The 22,848-nt window shown below is 53.2% G+C and overlaps 1 protein-coding gene and 1 long non-coding RNA gene across 2 annotated transcripts; both read right to left on the bottom strand.

Annotated features, from left to right (window-relative positions):
• Positions 1-461: 461 nt before the first annotated feature.
• Positions 462-10,565, bottom strand: KCNA10 (potassium voltage-gated channel subfamily A member 10). Its single transcript, XM_051771681.1, has 2 exons — positions 10,398-10,565; positions 462-2,282 (listed from the first exon to the last, which is right to left on the bottom strand). The coding sequence occupies exon 2, from the start codon at positions 2,206-2,208 to the stop codon at positions 658-660; it is 1,551 nt and encodes a 516-aa protein (XP_051627641.1). The 5' UTR covers positions 2,209-2,282; positions 10,398-10,565; the 3' UTR covers positions 462-657.
• A 6,828-nt stretch (positions 10,566-17,393) lies between these two features.
• LOC127462790 (uncharacterized) lies at positions 17,394-20,140 on the bottom strand. The gene is made up of 3 exons (XR_007900556.1): positions 20,070-20,140; positions 19,393-19,448; positions 17,394-17,571 (listed from the first exon to the last, which is right to left on the bottom strand). It is a non-coding gene; the product is annotated as an uncharacterized LOC127462790 (long non-coding RNA).
• Between the last annotated feature and the right edge of the window lie 2,708 nt (positions 20,141-22,848).

The raw sequence follows: 22,848 nt of genomic DNA, 5'->3' as shown, positions 1-22,848 counted from the left end.
CGTGGCTGTGCCACCATCCCTGGTCACTATCCCTGTCCTTCTAATCCCCTCACCTGCTGGCTTGGGTCCATCCATCACTGCTGTGCCAGCAAAATTAATTAGTCAGGCAGACCAGGGAACTCATCCAGCTAAAAATATCCCTTCTAATTTCTTTTTGCCAGCTTATTTTCCAGGCAGAGCAGTCCAGGTCTGGGAATTGGTCAGATCCCCAGATCCGAAGTGGTAGGTGGGGAGGAATTATTTCAATGGATTAAAGAAACAGGGAGCTGGACCCACCTTCATCCCTGGCCAGTTGGGTGCCACCAAGCAAAGCATTTTATGTCATTTTGCCCTTTTTCATCTCCAGTAAATGGGGGAAATCTCTGAATGTGGGGAATTCCACTCTGATGCCACGGACAGAGGACAGATATGTCAAAGCAGATGAGCATCAAATAAAAAACACCAGACTGATGGGCAGGGCAGAGAGATAAGAAAGATGGTATTTATTTGAACAGCCACAGGAAATCAGAGATTGAAAAATGTCTAGAAAAAAAAAAAAAAAGCAGCAGCACATTTGGTTTAAAAAAAAAAATAAATTAAATCAGAGCATGCAGATATTTGATACCTTCTCCAGCCAATCCCACCTGACAGTGCCCAGTCCCATCACGGCCTCAAGGGTCATTTTTTGGCCTTGTCTCGAGGGTAACCCCCATTGGTCTTATTGAGGGACTCCATGCTGCCGTTGCCCGTTGCCACGCTGGCCAGGAGCCGCTCCACCTCCCCGGGCAGGATCTGCTTCTCCTCGTTCTCCGTCTCCCTGTGGTAGAAATAGTTGAAGTTGGAGACGATGACGGGGACGGGCAGCGCGATGGTCAGAACCCCCGCGATGGCGCACAGGGTGCCCACGATCTTCCCCCCCAGCGTGGTGGGACACATGTCTCCGTAGCCCACCGTGGTCATGGTCACCACGGCCCACCAGAACCCGTCGGGGATGCTGGAGAAGTGGGACTGGGGCTCGTCGACCTCCGCGAAGTAAACGGCGCTGGAGAAGAGGATGACGCCGATGAAGAGGAAGAAGATGAGCAGGCCCAGCTCCCGCATGCTGGCCTTGAGGGTCTGCCCCAGGATCTGCAGCCCCTTGGAGTGCCGGGAGAGCTTGAAGATGCGGAAGACCCGGACGAGGCGGATGATCCGCAGGATGGCCAAGGACATGTTCTGCTGCCCGTTGAGCTCGCTCTGCTGGATCAGCTCGGTGGTGAGCGTCACGAAGTAGGGGATGATGGACACGATGTCGATGATGTTCATGATGTTTCTGAAGAACTCAGTCTTGCTGGGGCACACGATGAAGCGGACAAAGAGCTCGAAGGAGAACCAGACAATGCAGGCGGTCTCTATGACGAAGAAAGGGTCCGTGAAGGTGCTGTGGGCCAGCAAGGTGTCTGTCACATTCCTAGAAAGCTCCTGGGCAGACTTGAACTCCCTTTCCTCTCGGAACTCCGGCAAGGTCTCCATGCAGAAGATGATGATGGAGATGACAATGACCAGGACGGAGACCAAAGCTACGCCCCGGGCCGCACTGGAGCTTTCGGGGTACTCAAAGAGCAGCCAGAATTGCCTGTGAAAGTCATTGGTTGGTAAAAGGGTCTCAGGATCCTTGATGAACCCTTCATCCTCCCTGAACTGGTCCATGGCTTCATCGCCCAGCTCATAGAAGGTGATTTCATCGGCGAAGACGTCGATGGGGACGTTGGCCGGGCGCCGTATTTTCCCACCAGACTGGTAATAGTACAGGATCCCATCAAAACTGGGCCTGTTCCTGTCAAAGAAATACTCATTCCTCATGGAGTCGAAGTAGCGCATCCTCTTTTCCGGGTCCCCGAGCAAGGTCTCAGGGAACTGGTCGAGGGTCTTGAGCCGCGTCTCAAACCTCAGCCCGGCGATGTTGATGATGACTCGTTGGTCCCCCTCATCCATGCCCACCCTCTCCCCCACCAGGTGGTCGCTGAACTCGGCAGAGAACCTGGAGAAGATGGTCTCATTGTTGGCGTTCTCGCTGTTGATGAGGATCCTCAGGTTGGAGAGCAGGTTGGCGCAGCTGGGGTGGCCCTTCCGCGACTGCCCGGCGGGGCTGAGGTCGTTTGAATAACAGGGATCCTCCACGATCTGATCAGCGTTGTCAAAACTGACTAGTGCCACCTCCATCTCCTTCCAACTGGACACGTCCATCATACACTAATCAGATTAGCAGCATAAATCCCCGGATCCGACGCCGGCAGCTCGAGTCTTTCCCACGCTATGAGGATCTGCAAGGGAAGGCAGAGGGAGACCATGCTGAACTGGGCTAAGCACACAGGTCACTTGGAGAGCATCTTTTGGGCCATGGGGTGGGGAATTTCCCAGACTGGCTCTGCCAGGTGCTCGGGAACAGTCACTGTGTCCCCAGAATCTTCCCGGGCATCTCCCCAGCACGGCACTGACATTGCTCTGAACTCAGAGCAAAGTCAAAGAGGAGCCCAGGGACCAAGTTATGGAGCTGGGAAATTACCTGTCCTGCCTCGGGGAGAGAAATCAGGTATTAACATGGAACAGTTCTGGGGAGATTTGCCCCAAAATGAACTTTCCAAGTAAACTCAACATCCTGATTTATTTCCCTCCAAATATGTTCTCTGGACAGGAGACACGACAGAGGGGCACGTGGAGCTGCTCTGTGTGACCACGGGTCACCAAGGGCACAGTGGCTTCCTTACCCAGGGAACTTCAGCAGAAGGGAGTGAAAAACCCCAGGTGCCCTGGACAGCCAGGAATAGCAACACAATTTAGGCCACGGAGCAGCAGCGACGCTGGGGCCGGTCCTGTGACGAGGATGGGCCCCAGTGCAGGGTTTGCTCAGTCCATCCCAGTGCTGAGATGATACCCGTGGAGACCGAGCTGCTCCCGGTGCCTCAGCATCCCAATTTCACTGAACTAATTCAGGGCTGTGAAGTTTTTTCCTCCCCAGAAGCAGATTTGTGCATCCTTGCTGACACACAGCCAGGAAAGGGGGGTAGGACAAGCCAAAAACCCAAATCTGTTGCAGAAATAGACTTCAACATCCTGTCTTGTACAAATCCTCCCTCTTCTCCTCTCAGCTTTACAGCCCTGGCAGCAAAACTTCCTACAGGAACCAGCATCCACATCCCAGACAAGGGTTTAACCTCACTCTTTCCTCGGCAGAGATTCTGGATTTGGGGACAAATCCCAAAATTTGTGATAAGCTGTTTACAGACCATGTTCCTTTGCTTAAACCAAAGCCACAGAGCACGGCTGTTCTTAGGAATCCATCCCTGTGGAACTACTTTGGGCTGGTTTTGTGCCAGTTTTCCCACTTGGAGACATGGAGAAAAGAGCGTTTGGGGCAGGGGGGCAGAACTGATGCCTGGAGGAAGCAGCAGACACGTGATTTTGCCCCTCAAAGTGATGTGCTACAAATCTGAGGAGCCTCAACAGCTCCAAACCTGAGCCCTCCAGCCCCAGTTCTGTCCAGCTTGGAGCTGCTCCAGCCCCAGGACCAGCTCTTCATGAGGTTGGATTCTTCCCAGGGTTAACTATTTGGTGACTCTGTGAAAGGTGGTGCTGGAGGGACAAAATGTAACATCAGAGCAACAGCCCAGAGCTGTGGATAACCCTGATTTCAGGAGCATCAGGAGGCAGACTAAGGGATACCACAACAAGCCTGGCCCAAATAACGCTCTTTTGGATCTTTTGAGGGAAAACTAAGTATAAAAGAAAAAAGAAACAGCAGCACAAATCATTCCCTCCTTGCATCCTTATTTTTTTTCTTAATATAAATCCCCCCAGATGATTTTAAATCCGAAAAAAAAGTAAAGAAAACAAGTTTGAATCAGACTTTAGTGTTCAGTGGATGTGGGAGTTGACCTGACCCATCACACCTCCAGCCTGAGGGGAGAGCCCAGAGGGGTCCACCTGCCCAGGAGCTTCTCTTGGCAGTGGGACAAAGTCAGAGCAGCTAAAACTGGCCGTGGAATTGCATCCTAAGGCAGCACCATGAGATGACCTTGGTATTTTAAGCATTAAGTGCTTATTAACTCGTAATACTGCTGGGCAAGAAAGTTCCCCAGCCCCTGTTTGAGGGATGTCTTCATCCCAAGATTTTTGGTTGCAGAAGGAATTGTGATGTCTTCAAACCTGGCTTTGCTCTGGAGCCTCCATGAACATCAAACTAAGCCCCCCCTGCATCATCCCTTGTGGGGAAACTGAGGCACAGAGCTGTGATGGGACAATTTACACACCATGGGCAGGGCTGAGGGTGGAAAATTGTCCCCTCTGGGACATGGAAAGGTGATTTTCAGCTCTGTTTTAAGCCCTTGGGACAGCGTCCCACGGGATGCAGGGCTCTGAGGTTCCTTTTCCTGCCTTAAAGCCCCCAAATATGCTGATGTCTGTCTGTCCCAACACCAGACAGACGTGCCCCACCTGTCCCCAGGCCCCCACACCGCCTTATGTGTCTTGTTTTTCATTTAGACCAAAATTAACGGCCTGTCCTGAAGCCACAAAATCCCCTTCCAAAGCTTTTCCCTGCGCTCCGGCCGAGGTTTGAACTAGAAAGTTGCCTCTTTTTTTCCTCCTAAATCACCCAACATCTGCTTCTCGGAATCTGATTAACTGATATCCTTCAGCAGAAATCCCTGGCTGCAGAAAATAATAATAATAATAATAAAAACCATGGGAGGGGGAGCAATGGAGAAGAGAAAGGTCATTTTGAGGGAGAGTTTGTGTTTTGCCCATCACATCCCAGGAAATCAGGGCTGTGGTTCCCACCAGCCCCTCTGTATCCATCAAAACCTGGAATTTCCCTACGCTTCCCATTCATCCCACTTTCATCTCCCTCACTCTCCCGAGGCAAAAACTGTCTGTTTCCAAGGTTTTATAGAAAAATGGAAATGCTGTCACCTCATCCCCTCCCTGTGACCCCTTTATGGGATGGGAAGGGGGGTGGCTCTTCCCGTTGCCCACCCAAACGAGCACCCACAAGGACTTACCTGGAGAGGGCACGGAGGTGCCAAAGCTCTCTGCATCTGGGAGAAGAGTCATTAACCACACATCGAGAGGTGTAGGGAAAGCAGAGGTGGAAAAAAACCCAGTCCAGCCATAGCCTGGGAAGATCCCTTTGGGATAACGCGGCCAATGTCGTTTGAAAGGCTCCTCTCCCTCAGTTTCCCCGTGCCATTGGCCGGGGGTGGATTTTGGCGGGCACGGCGCTGGCACCCGGCACAGTTCGGGGCCGCCATCCCCCCGGGAGCCCTAAAACCAGCTGAGGGGCCACGAGGAAACGGGGCTGGACAGGTGCAGGGGGCACCCCATTGCCGGGTTCCACTGGCCTGGGGAGGGGGGACGCGGCCCCCCAGCTCCTGCCCCCGCCCGCCCGCCGGGCAGGAGAAGGGGAGGATGTGCCCTGCTGGCTGATGCCACCTTTAATCCCCAACAAAGCTCCGGATGGTCCAGCGGGGACAGGTCCTGTCCGTGACGTGGAGAGGTCTGAGCTGGTCCCCGGGAGAGAGGCTGAGAGCGGGGACGGGGACCCGCACGGCGCTGGCACCGGGAGAGAGATCCCCAGCAGGAGAAAAGGGCTGCTTTTAGCACTAATACCTAATAATGATGTGAAAGAGAGAAGGGGAGGGGAAAGCCAAGGGTCGAAGCACCCCCCGGTTCCCACCTACCTCTTGCCTGTGGCCACGGGGACAGCGGGAGCTTTTCCAGGAGGGGCCGGTGCCACCACCACGTGGGACATCTCCTGTTCCCACCCCGGGATGACTGGGACCAGTTGCAGCAGCAGGTACAGCTGGCACAGCCCTGCTGAGGGCATCACTGGGGAACAAGGGAGAGGGGTTGTGCCCCTTCCTCACGCCTGGATCCCAGCTAGGCGCTGGATTTATCAGCTCTGGTAATTAACTCATAAATCATTGAACACTCAGGGCAGATGGGACGGGGCAGGTTGGCACCATTCACCAAAATAACTGGGATTTTGGGTTTCCTTTCCCATATTTTCTTTCTTTCCATTCCATGCTCATGGCCATCCTCATCTTGGGTGCTCCACAGGGGTTTCATCCCTCTTGGGTGGATCCCACCCCTACCTTCACCCAGGTTACCTTCCCACCCTCCTCGTCCTCCTCCTTCGTCCCCTCGTCCTCCTGCCAGGCATTTGGGAAGGCAGAGGAGGGAGTGGCACATTTCTCCCCGTGTGCTTCAGCCTGGATTCCTCCACGGTGACGTTCTTTTGCTCTTGAGGGACACGGTCACCTCGATTTCCCTCCCTGCAGCACCCTTGGCTGTCCTCTGAGGTGTTTCTCCCGCCCTGTGACGTTAATGAGCACATTAAGCCTCCCTGTCCCAGAGGAGAGCCCAGCTTGGAGCATCCCATACTCATCCATGGCCTTCTGTGATGGAAAGGGGACATGAGATTATCCAGACCTTTGATCAGGCCCTTCAGGGCTGCTTTATCATTTTATGCACCCCTTCTGCACCTGTATGGATTACAGTCCTTTCATTTCCTCTCATCCCATTGAGGCAGCTGAGGCTCTATTGAGAAAAAAGGAATTAAATTGATATTCTTGGCACTCCAATTCACCCTGTGTCCATTTCCCCTTCAAACCCAGCTTTGGCAGGGCTTTGACCACAGGGTGATCGGGTTTATAGGCGAAGTCTGACCTCATTTGAGGTTTTTTGTCCCTAACATCTGCCCAGAACTAACCAGGGTCACATCCTGCACCCAGACAAAGAACATCTGTGGCCAAGGGAAATGCAGGGAATGAAAACCACCCAGAGGCCCCGCTGATCTGGCTTGTGCTGGGGCTGAGAAGCTTTAGCAAAACCCTGCTGTTAACAGGAATGTCCCTGCAGTCAGAGCAGGGTTGTGGTCCAGGGGAGACGGGGACGGGGGGGAGATGCCCGGAATGACATCGTTGCCTCCAAGAAATAGGGCGGTTACACAACTCCCTCTCCGGAGGGTTTGGCTGCACCCTGGACACCCTCAGGAAATTCTGCCTTTGTGTTCAGCCAAGGTGACTTTAAAAAGCCTTTGGCACTAGGATTTCAACCTCCCCCAGCCAGGCTGCTCCAGGCATTCCTCTGGTGCTTCTTTCCCTCTAATCCTCTGCTCTGCGCTCCTGGTGTCCCCAGTGCTGCTGGAATTTATCCCAGATTTGGACCCCAAAGGGTGTTCTGCATCCAGGAGGGACCAGGATGCAGTGAGTGATGGCAGGGGAGCACTGCCCAGCAGCTCTGCACACACAGCTCTGGCACCAGAGGGGAGAGAGCTGGACACCCCCAGCCCCACCCAGTGCAGAGAGGGATTACTTGGCAAAGGAGGGACTTTTGGCAGCAGGTCCCTGAATTATTGTTTGCACAGGGAGCTTCATTTTCCCCGGGGGGAAAAGTGCAGCTTGTCACCATTTCCCTGGGATCTGACACGGGATGAGCTGGAGTAGGGTGGGAACAAGGAAGAGAAGACAGGAGTGGGGAGTGGTCCTGGAACATAAAAAGGTAGTGACACTTCAGCTGGGTTTTCCCTAATTCCCAAGCAAAATGATGCTTCTGGAAATCCATGTGGGCTGGGCTTTGCCCTGTGCCAGGCACCAGCTTTGGTCCACAGAGCAATTCACCACAGTAATGAGCCTTTGCTAATTATTCTCTCTCTTTGCAGCACTAATTACCTGGAGTTCAGCTCTATTCCAGCCCCATGGCTCTGGGATGGAGCTGAGGTGGCTCCACTCCACCTCCACAGTGGGAATTTTTTCTTTTTCCCTGCTAATTGAAGTGCCCCTCAATTAGCAAACACCATCCCCCTGCATCATGAGGGGACTTCAGGATGTGCAATATGCAAACCCACAAGTTAAACACTTCAATGCCCTCGATTTAGGGCTGAGGTTATTAATATTTGAGCTCTGGCTCAGGCACAGAGAGTCCTTGGAGGCTTAGTGAGGTGCCCAGGGCATCTGTCATGGGTGGGGCAGGGCAGGAATCACCTCTGGAAGGAAAACAAGGAGCTGCAGGGGGAGATCCTGCAAAACTTCGGGGCTCAGAAGAGGTGTTTGTGAATCGAGCTGTTTAAACTCCAGGCAAATGTGTGCAGCTGTGAGGGAACGAGCAGGAGGGGAGATGCTGGTAGTCTGTGAACGATAAAAATACAGGAAAGAACAATTCCAATCTTCCAGGGGATGACAGGGGTCTGGGAAAAGCTGCCTCTGGTCTGAAGTCCTCAATATGGGAATAGTGGAGAAATGGAAAGGGGGCCAAAACACACTGAAATATTTGGCAATCCCAGGGTTTCTCCTGCCCCGTGGCAATGAAGGATTCCAGGGCTCGGGAGCAGCTGGTTGTGAGACTCCTTTGTTTTTAAAGCAGAGGTTAAAGTGTGTCTGAGGCAAAGCAGAGTAGTACTTCTAATATTTAAACCCACACATTCTCTTTAAACGGCCAGAGGGCAGGTTTGGGTGGGATATTAAGGAGAAATCCTTCCCTGTGAGGGTGGGGAGGCCTGGCACAGGCTGGCCAGAGAAACTGTGGCTGCCCCATCCTTGGTAGGGTCCAAGGTCCCTTTGGATGGGGCTTGGAGCAACCTGGGCTAGTGGAAGGTGTCCCTTCCAACCCAAACCAGCCTGGAATTCTATGCAGTTGCACCAGGAGATAAAGGATCAGCCTGAAACAAGCACCACCAACCCCTATGAGCTACTTCCCTCTCCGTGCCTCAGTTTCCCCAGATCTGGTGCTGTGCTAATCCAGCCAGGACGGAGCTCTCTGGGAAAAGATGTACAGAAGGAAGATCCCAAACTGGATTCCTGGCACTGGGATGGAGGTGTCCATCCCTGCTGACCCCCACAGCAGGCACAAAAACACCCCCAGCCAGAGCCCTGTAACCCTCCCAACTTCTCAGACCTCAGTCTGATTTTTCCGCCCGTAATTTTTTATATGAAAAAAAATCAGATTATCAGAGAGCCCGGGACACACAGGACACGCCACGAGACAGATGAAACCTTCCTTATACCCAGCCATGGAGTCCAAAATTAATCAGCTATGGATTAACCGGGTCAGGACGTAATTTAATAACAAGTGAGGGAGAGTTCCTGCTCAGAGCCAACGTGGTCCCACACCAGGTGTGCCTGAAAGCTGCTGCAGCCCAGCACAGACAGCAGGAAAATGGGAAAGCCAGGTGGGATGAAATGGGCTCTGCAGGGCTGAAGGAATGGGGACCATCTGGGTCCAGGCCAGGCTTGGCTGCAGCTGAGCCCTCCTCCTCTGCCCGGGGCTCAGAGTCGGGATTTTAACCTGATTCAGGAAGACTGAGATGGGTTTTTGACTCTGAGGGTGCTGTGGTGGCTTTTGGGGGTGCTGAAATGGCCCTTTGGAGGCTGAAGGTCTGCTCTGTGCTGGGATTCATGGAGCAGTTGGTGCTGCCAAGGGTTTGACACACTTTAGGGAGCATCTGATGAATGAAACATGGACACAAAGCACTTTGGAAGGGCTTTGATAAGCCTGGACCTGAAGAGATGTGAGGAAGTGGGTGCCTGGAGGGAGCTCTTCCCTCCTGAGCATCCTGGCTCCACCCGGGCGCCTGGCTGGGGCCAGGGCAGGCAGCCACCCCTCACCCCCCTTCTGCTTACTGCCCTGTAACACGATAAAGAACTCGATTCCAAATCGATGGGAAACTTTCCCAGGCTGCCCAAAAGTGCTGGGATAGAGGCAAAGCCCCCTCCCTGACCCAGCAGCAGGAGCTCAGAGCTGCAACCTCAGTCTGCTCCTGGGGGTGAGCAAATGACTTTGTCCCCCCTCAAAATCCGCACTGGCAGCAAACCCTGGAGGAGGACGGTGGCCAGAGCCAAAAACGGATCGAAGGGATGAATGGAAAGCAATAGGAAGCTGCTAATCGGGTCAGACAGGTTCCTGCATCGATCCCAAGGTTTGCAGCAGCAGCACTAAGAGGAGCCCGTGGTAGGTTTGGGGTCCCGGTGTCGCTCAGGGTTTGTGGCATCACACGCTGAGCCAGAGCCAGTGCACAGATCAGGGCACCCCCCAGCACATCCCACCAACCCACAGACCCCCCCAGGTGAAGACACTGTGATCTGGACCCGGCAGCAAAAAATAATTAAGAGTAATTAAGTAATTGAGATGGTGCCAATGAGACCCTCTGACTCCTGGTAAACCGGGGTTCATCCAGCACACCCTCTGGGATCGGCAGCACTTCACCCTCCCTCTTCCTCCAAGGACAAACCAAACTTCCCCTGTGGTCACCACGACCCAAAAAATACCCCCCAAAAAAAGAGGGAAACAGCGCCCGACTGCCCCAAACCCACTCACCAGCCTCTCCTCCCCCCTGTCCCCCACGTTCACCCCACCACAACCCAACCAAGAAGGGAGCAACAAACCCGGCTTTTGCATCGTCCTCATCTTCCTCCAGCGCGAGGGGACCCCCGTCCCCCCGTTCCCATCCCCGTGCCAGGGGGGGCTGCCCAGCCGTGCTGCCCCTTCCCCTCTCCCGGGCAGGGCTGGGCTGCTCCAGCCTCTCCTGCGGAACGGCGGTGCCAGTGCCCACGTGAGCCCAGTGGGACTCCTTGCCCTCGTTCTCCTTGTGCCTGAAATGGGTTCTTTGCTCCCTCCCTGGGCCCTGCCCGGCAGCAGCAGCGGCGCCCAGGACTTCCAGCCACCTCTTACACGTCTCCAAAAGTGTTCCACGGTGTTTGCTTGGCAAGTAAGGGCGAGGAAGGAGCAGCCTGAAGCAGAGGAGGAGGAGGAGGAGGAGGTGATGCTCAGATGAGACCTTTTCTGTCCCCTCCATGCAGAGCTGCTTGCTGGGACAGTGCTGGTCTCACAGGGACCGTCTTTATTTGCACCCAAGGAAGGAGCAGCTGGAAAAACAGGGGTCTCCACTGCTCCCACCCCCAGCACGGCCACACACAAAGGAACCAGCCAGGTGGAGGCACCCAGGGCTCTGCTGGCCATGGGGCCCTTTGTCCAGGCACTTTTCCAACATCTGGGCCTGGCTTTGCTCCGGTACACGGGAAAATCCCCCGTTCCCAGGAGCCTGTGATCACCATTGCAGGAGTTCCCAAAGTCCTGGAACTTCAGGAGCAGGAACTGCCTCCCCAGAGGGCTTTTTCCATCTTGTTTTTATATGATCAGGGGAGCCTGTTCCTCCACGAACCCCTGTGGGGGGTCACACCCTGATGTACCCCTCTGGATCCTGGCTGTGCCTTGGAACCAGCCTGGAGCAGCCCCTGGCAGGTGCTGGGCAGAGGTTCTGGATGTGGCCACAATCCCTCTGTTATTCCGAAGATCCACTGGGGTGTGACCATCACCCACTGTCCCCTGTCCAGGCAGATGTTTCAACTCCCTGCCTCCTTTTCCAGAAGGATTTAATGAAACCACAACCATTTCCATTTCTCCCCCCAGCCCCTGCAGGGACCTCTCCCTTCCCTCCCTGTCCCAAAACTTCACAAGCAAAGGTAAAACCACGGGTAACACCCTGGGAAGGGATCAGACACTGAGGACTGGGGGAGCATCAGCCAGGGCATTTCTAGGCTGACCTCCAAAAGTCATCTGCATCCTGAATCCTCATGCCAGCATCTTGGGATGCTGAGCTTTTCCCTCAAGCTTTATTTCATCCTGTGTAATTGGGGCAGGTTTCCATGCTGTGCCGTTGAATTGGGAAAGGAAAATATTGAGCTCAGCCTGTACTGAGCCCTTTCAGGGCATCCCAAGAACAGGGGTGTGGGGGGTGTGCAAAGTTGGGGTCTCCCAGAGGTGCTGCTCCAGAGAAAACCCAAGCAAATAAAAAGAAAACTAGATCCTGGAAACTCAAGTCTGGAAAATCTCCCCATAACCGTGGGGAAAAGGACATCTCAAAGGTCAGACAAAGCAAAAAGCTGCCCCTTGGGGCCCTTTTTCCCTGGCAGCCTCAGGCTTCTCATACCAAGTTGTAGCTGATTTTGCCTTGGAGCAGTTTCCCAATCTCCTTCCCATGACCTCTGAAAACAGATCCAGCCATGCCCCAAGGCAGCCAAGCCTGGGGGGTGTGTGGCCACCCTGGGTCAGGGGGGTCCTGGTCCCTTCTCCACACCTGGGGGAGCCCTGACACGACCAGGGCAAAACCAGTTTTCCCTGTGCATACCATGAGCTGAATTCCATCTTGGGATGCAATGGAAAATCAGCCATGGGGCCCAGACATAGAATCTTGGCTGTAAAAACTGCAGGTTTAAGCCATTTTGGGACTGGGGGAGATGTAAAAGGGAACAGCTCAACCAAGGAGACCAAACCCTATTTCTCTGGGAATCAGCAAGACAATAATTTTTTCCCCATTAAAAATTAGGCTTTATTTGGTTGAGGCTTTGCTTGGATGGAAATTTCTAGAGTCTCTACAGGGATTGTCTCCCACTGAGACCATGGAATTCATCACACAGCAAACAGGAACTAACAGTTCTGGAGTAAATCTGGGGTGCCACTTGATTGAACTTGCACCCAACACCAACCAAGGAAAGTCTCTGGCATCTCTGAGCTCTTCCCCCCAGTCCTTATCCCCAGGGACTCATTTTCTATGGACTTATCCACGAGAATTTGGAGGATGGAAGTGCTGTCAGTGCAAGCACTGAGCACTGAGCCAGCAGCAGGACCCACAAGACCAGGGAAGACAACCAAACCCAGACTCTCTGAAAACCCCGTTATCCTTCACCACTAAACACAAACTGTACCAAACCCACTCGAACCAGCAGCAGTTTTGACCCAGTATTCCCATTAACCCTCCCCACACTGACCCAGTGAGAATTCCCACATTCCCTCCCCTAGGATCACCTAAAACACCCCTTTCATTTCCAAACCCACCTAAAAGGAAACACCCCACGAACTGTTATTATTGCAGCCTGAACCTGGTATCAATCACACCTGCATCCCATTCCCTCCCCACTTAATTCATCCCCACAGAACACACACTCCTGCCACTGCTTTGGGCTTTCAGTGACTGCTTGGCACCCTGGATTTCAGCCTGCCAGAAACACTCTTTTCACCCCAGGTCCTTGTGGTTTAATTGGAGCAGGCTGAAGGAGGCAACTAAGATTTTCTGGGAGTGTTTCGAGGTCTTCAACGTTTCTCACACATGTTGCCATTAAGCAGATTTACAGCAGCTGAGGATTTTCTGATGGAAGCCTGGCAAATCATTCAAACACATTAAAAAGATCACAGCTAAAAGTGACCACTTTATTTAAGCCTTGGAAGAGAAACAGAGGCTGTAAATGCTCAAAGCACAGAGTGTTTCTGAGTAGGCTGAGGCACAAAACCAAGAGCAGCCAAAAATCCTGTATCAGCACAATTTGGTATAAAAACATGAGTCAAACATCAGTTTAGCTGGAGATAAAGGGAAACCTTTTCAACCAGGTGATTCTCTCATATCCTAGTGATAACAGAGTAAAATAAGTGGCTTAATGTAGGTGGGAACTTTCCATGGATGTTGGGCTATAATGGTTATATTTCCATTATATCATCAATGTCCTCCAGGCTTCTATAAGCACAATAAATACAATTAAAACCAGTCACTCACCTCCAGTGTTGTTCAACCAGCCCAAATGACAGCCCTTCCCTGAGCAATAGGAGGATCCTGGGTGGCTCTGGACGTGGCGAGTGCCTGCACGTCTCTGACACGCAGGTGAGGATTAGAGTTTGTCTCAGGAAAGACTCAGATTCAGAAATCCTACACCCTCGTGAAACCCTACCTTGCCTTGCTGTCCTTGGCTTTAAAGGAAACACAGTGCTGCAACCAGGGCTCTGGTGCATCTTCACACACAGGGTAACAACTGACCCCAAAAAAACCCCCAGACTCCTCAGGAACCACCCCCAAGGCAGAGGTTGGACCCCCAAGAGCCCAGGTCCTGAGCTGAACCCTCCCAGGGAGAGTTTTAGTACTTGGGAACAGATTTATCCCCACATGGGGTGAGGGATTCCCTTGACATTCAGACTTTCCCACTGGGCAGCAACACCTGTTTTAAGAAGCAGCATTTGTATTTTAAGACCTAATGGCACCAAAGAGTCCAGCAGTTCTTGCCTGGCAATATATGGGTCTTGGTCCAGGCTCCTGGTCCCACCAAGGCACGTTCCTGCCTCAACAGGAGCTGCACAACCTTGGGATTGGGCCCTGGTCTCACTCTCTTCCCTGTGCAAGGCTTTAGGGAAATGAGTTCAGAACTGTGGGGTCCGGTTGACTTGTGGCCCCTCCATGTCCCAGGGAGGCCCTGGGAGCCTTTCAAGGGATTTTTCAGGAGACACTGAGCATCCCACCCTGTGGAAAACTCCCAAAGGAGCTCTGCATTCAGCTCCAAGCAGCACCAGTGATGCTGGGGAAGAGGGAACACGCTCCAGGGTCACAGAGGGGTCTTCTCAATAGCAAAGACCCACCTCGTTCCCACCAAGCACCAGCTACAGGAGATTTTGGTTGCTTTGGTGGGTCCTTCCAAGCCTGTGGTAGTGTCCTGGTCATCTTTATCCCAAGAATCCATGGGATGAGTTAAGCCCATCATCTTCTGGTGAGGAGGGTGGGAGGAAGGTGCACCCTGGAGCTGCAGCGTGGCCATCAGCTTGTTGACCAGCGTGGATGGGTCTTCTCCACCTCTCCTTGCTCTCTCTGAGCTGACTGCATCTTAATATCAGGTATATCCTCCAGTCCTGCAGAAATCATGGACAGCAAGAGGTAGCATGAAAGGTCCATGGCTTGCCCAAATCATCAGCTTGGCCATTTTGCTTTAACCCAACCCAGCAGGAATCCAAAGTCCTCCCTCCTCCTTCAAGCACCACCCAAGGCCGTGCCTGCCCAGCCCCCTCAGAGGTGGGAATTTCCCAGGGGTTACAGTTACACCACAGCAATGGGGAATCTCATTAATTACTCGTTCAGCTGAATGGTGGTAACGAAGGCACGGGACATATCGAGAGTCATGTTTGCATGGCAAGTGGCACAGGAACACCCAGAGAGGGTGATGCTCCACAGAAAGGCCTGAAGTTGTTACAAGGACGTCAGAAGACTTGATACAAAAAGCTGGCTCATTAAAAGCTAATGAGGGAATAAATTATGCACCCACTCAGGTGGATTGTGTTTCTCCCTCCTCATCACCATCTCCATCACCTTCCTGCTCACTGCTTTCTGTCCCACTTGGGATTTTTTTCTGCTTTATTTTCCTACTTTGCAGGACTTATATCTGATCATCACCAAAAGCCTCAAAGCTGAACCCAGCCTCTCCTCAGGTGATGCCCAAATCCATCCGGAGCAACCCAAGGGATCACCTGCCACCCTGAGCCCTCCCTGAGGAGGGCCAGACACTTCCCCCCTCACACCAGGGCTGCTCCTGCTCCCAGAGCCCCCTCGATGCCCTGGAAACCTGAAAGAGAAGCTCCAGGCAGCAAAACAAAAGCTTTCCAGCGTGTTTTTCTGCAGGATGTGCCGTGCCCTGCCTGCCATCTGCCCGGCCCGGCGGGAGCAGCCGGTGCTGGGAGCAGCCAAGCGCCAGCAGCTCCACTCCAGCCACGCTCCAGTGGGTCCCTGGCAGGTGGAGAGGGGTGGGGAAGGCTGAGAGAGGAGAAAAAGGGAGGGGTTCTGCACTTGGGACTTGGGGTTCCCAACATCCCCAAAAACCAGCCCAGGAGAAGGGAAAGCTGAGACTGAGTCAGTGAAAGGAGATTTGGGGGTTCCCCGTTCCCTGACTCGGCCACTGCCCCAGTGCTAAGAGAGTTCTGGCATCTGCCTTGGTAGAGCATTCCCAGCTGGGATAAGGCAGCAGCTGCCTGGGCTGTGGGCAGGCTGGCACTGCCACCCGCTGCTGTTTCAGCTGGGACAGCGATTTTCCCTCTTCCCTTCCCCAGCCACGTTTCCCTCCTGGTCTGTGGGCAGCACTCCGGTGTCTGCCCGACACTGAGCCGGGTCTGTCCCGTCCACTGCTCCCTCCTGAGCTCTAAATCCCCGTCCTGAGTCCATCTGCAGAGCTGTTAAAGGGAACCAAAGTCTGTGGGAGTGAGTGTTCTGGTAAACACCTTGGATTCCACCACCCCTGTGCTTTGGGGTTGGCTCCTGCCAGTCAGAGGGAAAACAGGGGATGCTCACACAGGAGAACTCTCCATCTATTACTTTGATTTTGAGGTGTCAGATACCCCAACCACTTCCCCAATACACAGAGGAGGTGAAGAGCATTTAGGACAGAGCCAGGAGTGACATCCCAGCCTCTGGACCAGCTCTTTGATGGAAGGAGGATGGTCCCTGTGCCCTGAGGCCCCTTTTCCCAGCTCTCCACCTTCTCTAACCTTCCATTACCACTTTCTCTGCCCACTCTGATTTCATGGCCTGGGCTATGCAATCCCTCATGCCCACGGTGGGGCAATCTGATCCCCCTCCCCTCGTCAGACTGTCCACAGACACCATCACTGATCAACCCAGACCCTACAGTGACCCCAGTGAAGTCCCTCCCTGCGGGACTTGATGCCCAATTCGATGCTTCCTCAGCTCCTGTTCCGTGCCTGTCACCTCCCCGATGGGTTTGGATAACCCCAACCCACGTCACAGCAGCTCCTGGTCACCAAAATCAGGCTATTCTGTATCAGTAATAGGAGACTCCCAGCACCTCTGACCAGGGCACATGTCTGCTCCCTGGGGAGAGCAGCATCTCACCCCCCTGTCCATGGAGGATGGCATCAAAGGATCCTTCTCCAGCCTGAATTTAATCCCCCAACAGTCTCCTCCCTGAAGGGTCGTTGCTGCATCATTTTTCTTCAGCCAAAGGATGGGGAATCACAAAATGGTTTGGGTTGGGAGGGACCTCACAGCTCATCTCCTTCTGTGGGCAGGGACACCTTCCACTAGCCCAGGCTGCTCCAAGCAACCTGGCCTGGGACACTTCCAGCAATGAGGCACCCACAGCTTCTCTGGGCTGAAGGAAAGGAGAGGGAGATGGTTTCTTTTCAGATAATGGGGGAAGCAAAACCACACGGGTGGAAAATGAAAGGCTGAAGCAAGGTCATAATGAAATTCTTCCCCTTGGGAGCCCCTGGAAACCAAGGAAATATGGAGGAGGGGGAGGAAAGTGGGAAATTAGGTCCTTTCTTCTCTCTGCACATGCTGGGGACAGCCAGGAGGAAGGCAAGGGGGTGGCTGTAACTGGGCTCAGGGGAGGGGAAGCTCCTCCTGGGAGGTGCAGGAGACAAGGATGAGCCAACATCCATCCTGAATGGACATTCTTGCTTTATGGAGTCACAAGGTCAAGCACAGCATCACTTCCTTGTCTCAGAACCCTTTCCAAAGCGAGATTACAGGTGGGGAAACTGAGGCACGAGAGGGTTGAGCTGCCAAAACATCCCTCACACGGGGTGTGGGAGGTGCAGGTTTGTTCCCTTCACTCCTCTTTCCATCCACAGCCTGAGGGAGCAGCTCTGCCTGTTCAGGTTCCTTCAGCTGAGCCTCCAAATCATGCTCCTGCAGCAGCTGGAGCCTTGGAACAGCCAGAAGAGCTTGCTGGTGTCTCCAAAGCAGCAGTCTCTGTCTGCTCTTTGGTTACTGGCTCTTGTCGGCCACGGGTGACTCTGAAAAAACGACCAAGAAAATTAAAGTTACTGTCAGTAATCTTAAATTCACCTTGCAGGGAAAGTGTACCCCTTCTGGAGAAGCTTCAGTGGACAGTAAACCACAAAAAAAGATCAAAATAGCTCGTACCAGGCATTAAATCCAACAGTGCCCCTGTCTGGGGGATGGAAATACAGCAGCTTCATCCAGGAGGATTTTTACAGCACGACACATTTATTTAAATCTCACCACGATTTGGGACAACCCAGAGATCCACTGGCTGCATCCAGCCCCAAATCCAGGACTGTGCTGCTGAGGAATTGGGGTTCTCTGCAGGGGGGAGGGAGGGAACGTGGCTCATTCATCCCAAAAAAGGGTCCTGCAGGTCTTGGCAAGTGGCTGTGGTATGACAGCTCCTGCCAGAAGAGGACAGTGGCGCCCGTGTTTCATTTAGGAATGCACCAAGAGGGATGGAGGGGGCTCGAGTTCCATCTTTGCTCTTAAAAATCACCCATTTCAACACCCACAGCAGGATCTGAGGGGGATCGAGGCTCCTCCATCGAGCTGTGGGTGCAGAGATGCTCGAGGAGAGCATCAGCTGCAGCAGGGCTGGGCTGCTGGGAGGGAGAGGGGATGAGTTCCAATGAAAACTGAGTCTGGAGCCATGTTTTCACCTCCAATAAAATAGGATTTACTGGGCCTTGGAAAGGTGAGAAGGGAGCTGCTTCAGTTGGTGCCACCACTCCTAGGAAGGAGATAAAGGGTGTGCATGGACTGAACATTCCTCTTCCTGCACTCAGGTAGAGAAAAAACCAGAATGGAAACACCTACATATCAATATGAATTTAAATATGATATTAATATGCATATAAATATAATATAACTACACAGGAACAAGGATTCAAGCTGTTCCCTGTGTCTTGACATACTTTCCTGACCCCAAACTGAGGTCATCTGACCCCAAAGGTGAGCCTTGCCCACAGCAGAGGGGCTGGCACAGGCTGCCAGGAGAATTCCTGGCCTGGAATTACAAAGCTGAGGATCTAAGTGGGAATCTGCCAGGCCCCACTCATGAACTGGGGTCCTGCTGCTGCTCCTTGCTCTGGGGAGGAAGGTGAAGGTGGGAATATTGGGTGGGACTTTCTTGCTACCAAAAATCACCAACTTAGGGATCTAGGAAAAACAAAACACCCCATGGATTCAGCACCAGCTCTCAGGTGTTGCAATGAGAGATGGAATCAGAGCTGTTTCATGTGCTGAACCTCCAATCTGTACATCTCCCTCTAAAAAACATTCACCGCAGGATGAAGAGCCAGGATTGTCCACAAACAAGTGTTTTCTCGGCCCCACTCCTCTGGGGCAGGGGGAAAGGGCCTCTTGGTGATGGACACCAACGTTTGGATGCTGCAGGAACTGGGAAGAACCTGTTTCCACTTCAAATTCCTGCAAAACCCTCCCTTTCCTGCTGGCTGGGAGCTCAAACAGGCTCAGTAACCTTCACTCCTGTGAGGAGGGAGGACTCAAAGGGCAAAGAGCCCGTCCAGGAAGGGTCTTGGTGGAGATGAGCCTTCCCAGCATTCCCCTCAAATACTGTTTTCTTTCCCCAAAGCTCAACCCTTGCAATCCAAAACCCAAGAGAACTCCCAGAGCTTGGCAGATCCACGTGATGACCTGTCACATCCCACTTCATCAGCTCCCTCTGCAGCCCTGCTTGACCAAGCAGAAATGATGGGAAAAGACCTGACAGGCAGGAGCCCCTTCTCCTTCCTTTAATTCCTTCAGCCATTCCCTCCCTTTTCCTGATGTTTAAAACCTCCTGTGGCTCCTCAGCTTCTGCAAACCTGCAGTGATGGCCCTGGAATTTAAGGGGGGACAAGAGCCCTCTGGAAAATTTACCCTGTTTGGGATGGAAAAGAGAAAAAACACCCACTCAGCACCGAGCAAGTCCCTTGGGCTGGGAGAGATTGCACTTAAACATGGATAGAATCATCAGGAGTTCCTGGACACTGAAATATCTGTCACCCCACAGCTTTCCAGGGGCAAAATATTTAAAACAAATGTTTGAAAAAAGAAAAAAAATCAGCATTTTTTCCTAACTCCAGGTGGCTCCTGGGGAGCCAAAGCTTCCCCTCCACCCCCCCCTCCATTCTCCTGCTCCTGCCAGCCCAGCAGGAATCACCCCCCACCCCCCTCCTTCCCACCCCGTGTGCCCGGAAAAGAGTTGGGAAAATTTGCTGCTGTAAAACAAACCAACCCACAGAAACCCACCTCGGCTCATCCCTCCCATTAACAATCTCTCTTCCCCCTCTCGGGATCCCACAGGGGAGGAGGATGAGACAGGAGCTGCCAGAAAACTGTCACAACATCCCCGGCACCGCTGCCTGTGAAATGCAGATCCGCTCCCTCCGACAGCCACATCCTGGGGTTTATTCCTGCCTAAGGATCTAAACTCAACCCATCCCTCCCTTACACTCTTCGTGGCCCCACTCACCTGCTCAAATTCGAGATCAGTACATACCTGGCTGCCCCAGTAACACCAGCAGACCGGGGATGGTCCTAAACTGGTCTCCCTTTGCCAGACGTCCTTCCCTAACCTCAGGCAGGTGGAGCTGCTCACCAGATTATCTCTCCTTAGGTGCCCAACTAACCCGCAGCCTTGGGAGGCTCCAAATCCTCTGAGAATGCAAATTAGCCGGTTTTCCTGGTGGTTGGGACCAGAAAATCTGGGTGAAAATCTAGGAATGGATAGGGAATAGGAAGGAAGAGGTGATGGTGCTGGGCATCCTGTGTGAGCCCAGATCCAGGGTGATTGCAGCCTCCTCCCTTCCCATTCCCCACTGTTTCCCTAAGAGGGTGAAAAGCAGTGATGGAGATGCTGGACCATCCATGAAGATGCAGGATCATCTATGGAGATGCTGGACCATCACTGAGGGTTGGCCCATCCTCTCTGTCCCACAGATCCCAAGCAGAGACAAATTCCAGCAGAGTCCAGTAGGGCTCTGCAGCACAGTCCCCAAGGTGCACATCCCTAGAGATGTGACATGGGAAAAGTCTGGAGGTATCATCCCCATCCCTGTCCTTCTCCATGGTCCTTCCTGGAGGAGCCAGGGGCAGACAAACCTCTGTTTGCACCCACAGAACAGCGAGATGTCCTGCACCCCTTGGAGAGCTGAACTGGGGGAGCCTCCACGTGCAATTCCCAAGTGGGAAATAGCTCCCTGGGAAATAATCCTGCTGGGATTAGGGAGAAACACTCCTTTTCATCCTTTCCAACATTAGCTGCCCCATGGCAGCCCATGTCCTGACTCAGCCCTGCAACTTGCCACCATCCTCCCAACTCCGGGGGCCTCTTGGAAAAAACTTTTAAGCAAAATATTAGAGTTGTTCCCCCAACTGTGATAAATTCCTGAAATCTGGGAAGGCAGAGGTTGGCTTTGGGGGTTCACAGTGGGAGTTCCTCTTGAAATCCCACATCAAACTGGATCTGCCTCTGGTTTGGGCACAGGGACAGAGATAGCCCCTGGCCTGGGCTCCCCCCATCCTCGCTGGAATAAAAGGTCAAAATAAGAACTGTATTTCTTGGAGCCAGGAATGACTAATTCTCCTCTGGGAGCAAAGAAATAATTACGGGTCTTTCCCAGGGAAGGGAGAGCCCTTAATTATGAAGCTGAGCAAACCCTCGGCGTAACCTTCGGAATTTCTCTCCTCCTCTGATCAACTCCTGGCACCTGATTTCTCCATTCACTAAGTGGAAATGATCCCTCTCTCCCACCTCACTGGCATGGCACAGCCCTCACTGGGACACCTCCGTGGGATTAATTCTGCAGAATCATTCCATTTTTTTTTTGGTTTTATTGTTGAATAAATTCTTAGGGAAGCCCCAGAGGTGGTACGTGCCCACTCATGCACAAACAGGGAAATTCAGCTTTTTCCATCTACAGAAATCCAGGGAATCCTCTGTTTGCAGGCTAATGGTGCTCACCAGGCATGGAACTGGTGCTGCTCCATAAGAACCCCCAGATTTTGGGATGCAGGCATCCAAATGCTGCCTTTAATTTCCTCTGGGGGGAAGGGGGGTCTGCTAGGAAACCCTTTCCCAAGAAAAGCTAAAAAATCATCAGTTACAAACCTAATCCCCCAGATCACTGGCTTGTGGCTGTTTTGGGCATTGGAAAACTGAGACATGGAGGGATCGTTCTCCCAGTGCAGGTGGGAGCTGAGCCCAGGGCCAAAATGGGGCAAAACCCAACTGCATCTGTGGAGTCCAGGGACCAAATGCCCATGGAGACACATGTGGGATACACACATGGGGTGTCCAGCAAGTCTGGCTGGATCCCACGCTTGGGAAGGGAGTTTATAGGATGGATAATGGGAAAATGCCTCTTGGAGCTTGGCATGGGTGGAGAGCAGCTGCTCAACCGCCCTGGCAGCCCCGTGGGGCTCAGTCCTGCTCTGTGCTGCACCAGGAGCTGCTCCCTGGCTTCCCACTCCTCCTCGTGCTGCTCCAGGAAGGATTTGCAGCCTCCGCGGGGCCGAGGGAGCTCTGAAACCCCTTTTGAATTCTGCTCTCGCCGGGGATGGAGAAGGAGACAGAGCTGCAAATCCAGCAGCCTCATTCCACGCCTCCCGCCGCCCGCAAGGAACGAGCAACAGCCCGGGAAGCTGGAGGGGAAGGGATCCTCCCGCGGCGGGAACCAGGGGAGCCGCGGGACAGGGATGTCCTGCGGGAACCAGCCAAGGGACAGGGATGTGCAGCGGGAATCAGCCAAGGGACAGGGATGTGCTGCGGGAACCAGCCAAGGGACAGGGATGTGCTGCGGGAACCAGCCAAGGGACAGGGATGTGCTGCGGGAACCAACCAAGGGACAGGGATGTCCTGCGCGTTCCAAAGCACAGCAGTGACGGCACGGCGAGACGGGCGCTGCCTTCCCTCCCTCTGCCCTGGGAATCTCTGGGATGAAAGAACCCAGCAGGAGGCTCCTGGGTTCTTCCCCATGGCCGTACTGGTGAGGCCGCTCCAGCCCCGGGGCTATTTCGATGCAAACAAGATACCACTATTTTAAGAACGAGCCCTAATCCCAGGGAGAAGAGACACAGAATTGTGGGTTTTCTTTTCAGACGTGTTTCATCCCCACTCCTCCCCTCCAAAAACATCTGAATTTTTTGTCACCTGCTCCTCTTTAGGTCCAAAATGGTGTCAAATTCCTCTGCAGGCTGGTGGGAGTCAGTCCTGATAGGAAGAAGCTGCCAGGTACAGAAAGACAAAGAGGATTTTCCAGCCCTATTTTGCAGAAGAG

Source organism: Manacus candei, unplaced genomic scaffold (assembly GCF_025592945.1).
Source record: "Manacus candei isolate 608988 ecotype Guabito, Panama unplaced genomic scaffold, ASM2559294v1 h1tg000139l, whole genome shotgun sequence".
NCBI lineage: Eukaryota > Metazoa > Chordata > Aves > Passeriformes > Pipridae > Manacus > Manacus candei.
The sequence above is the reverse complement of the archived record's forward strand: the minus strand, read 5'-3'. Positions and strand labels throughout refer to the sequence as shown.

Excerpts from the sequence above, each read along its gene's own strand:
- KCNA10 (XM_051771681.1), bottom strand. The coding sequence starts at position 2,208 with ATGATGGACGTGTCCAGTTGGAAGGAGATGGAGGTGGCACTAGTCAGT.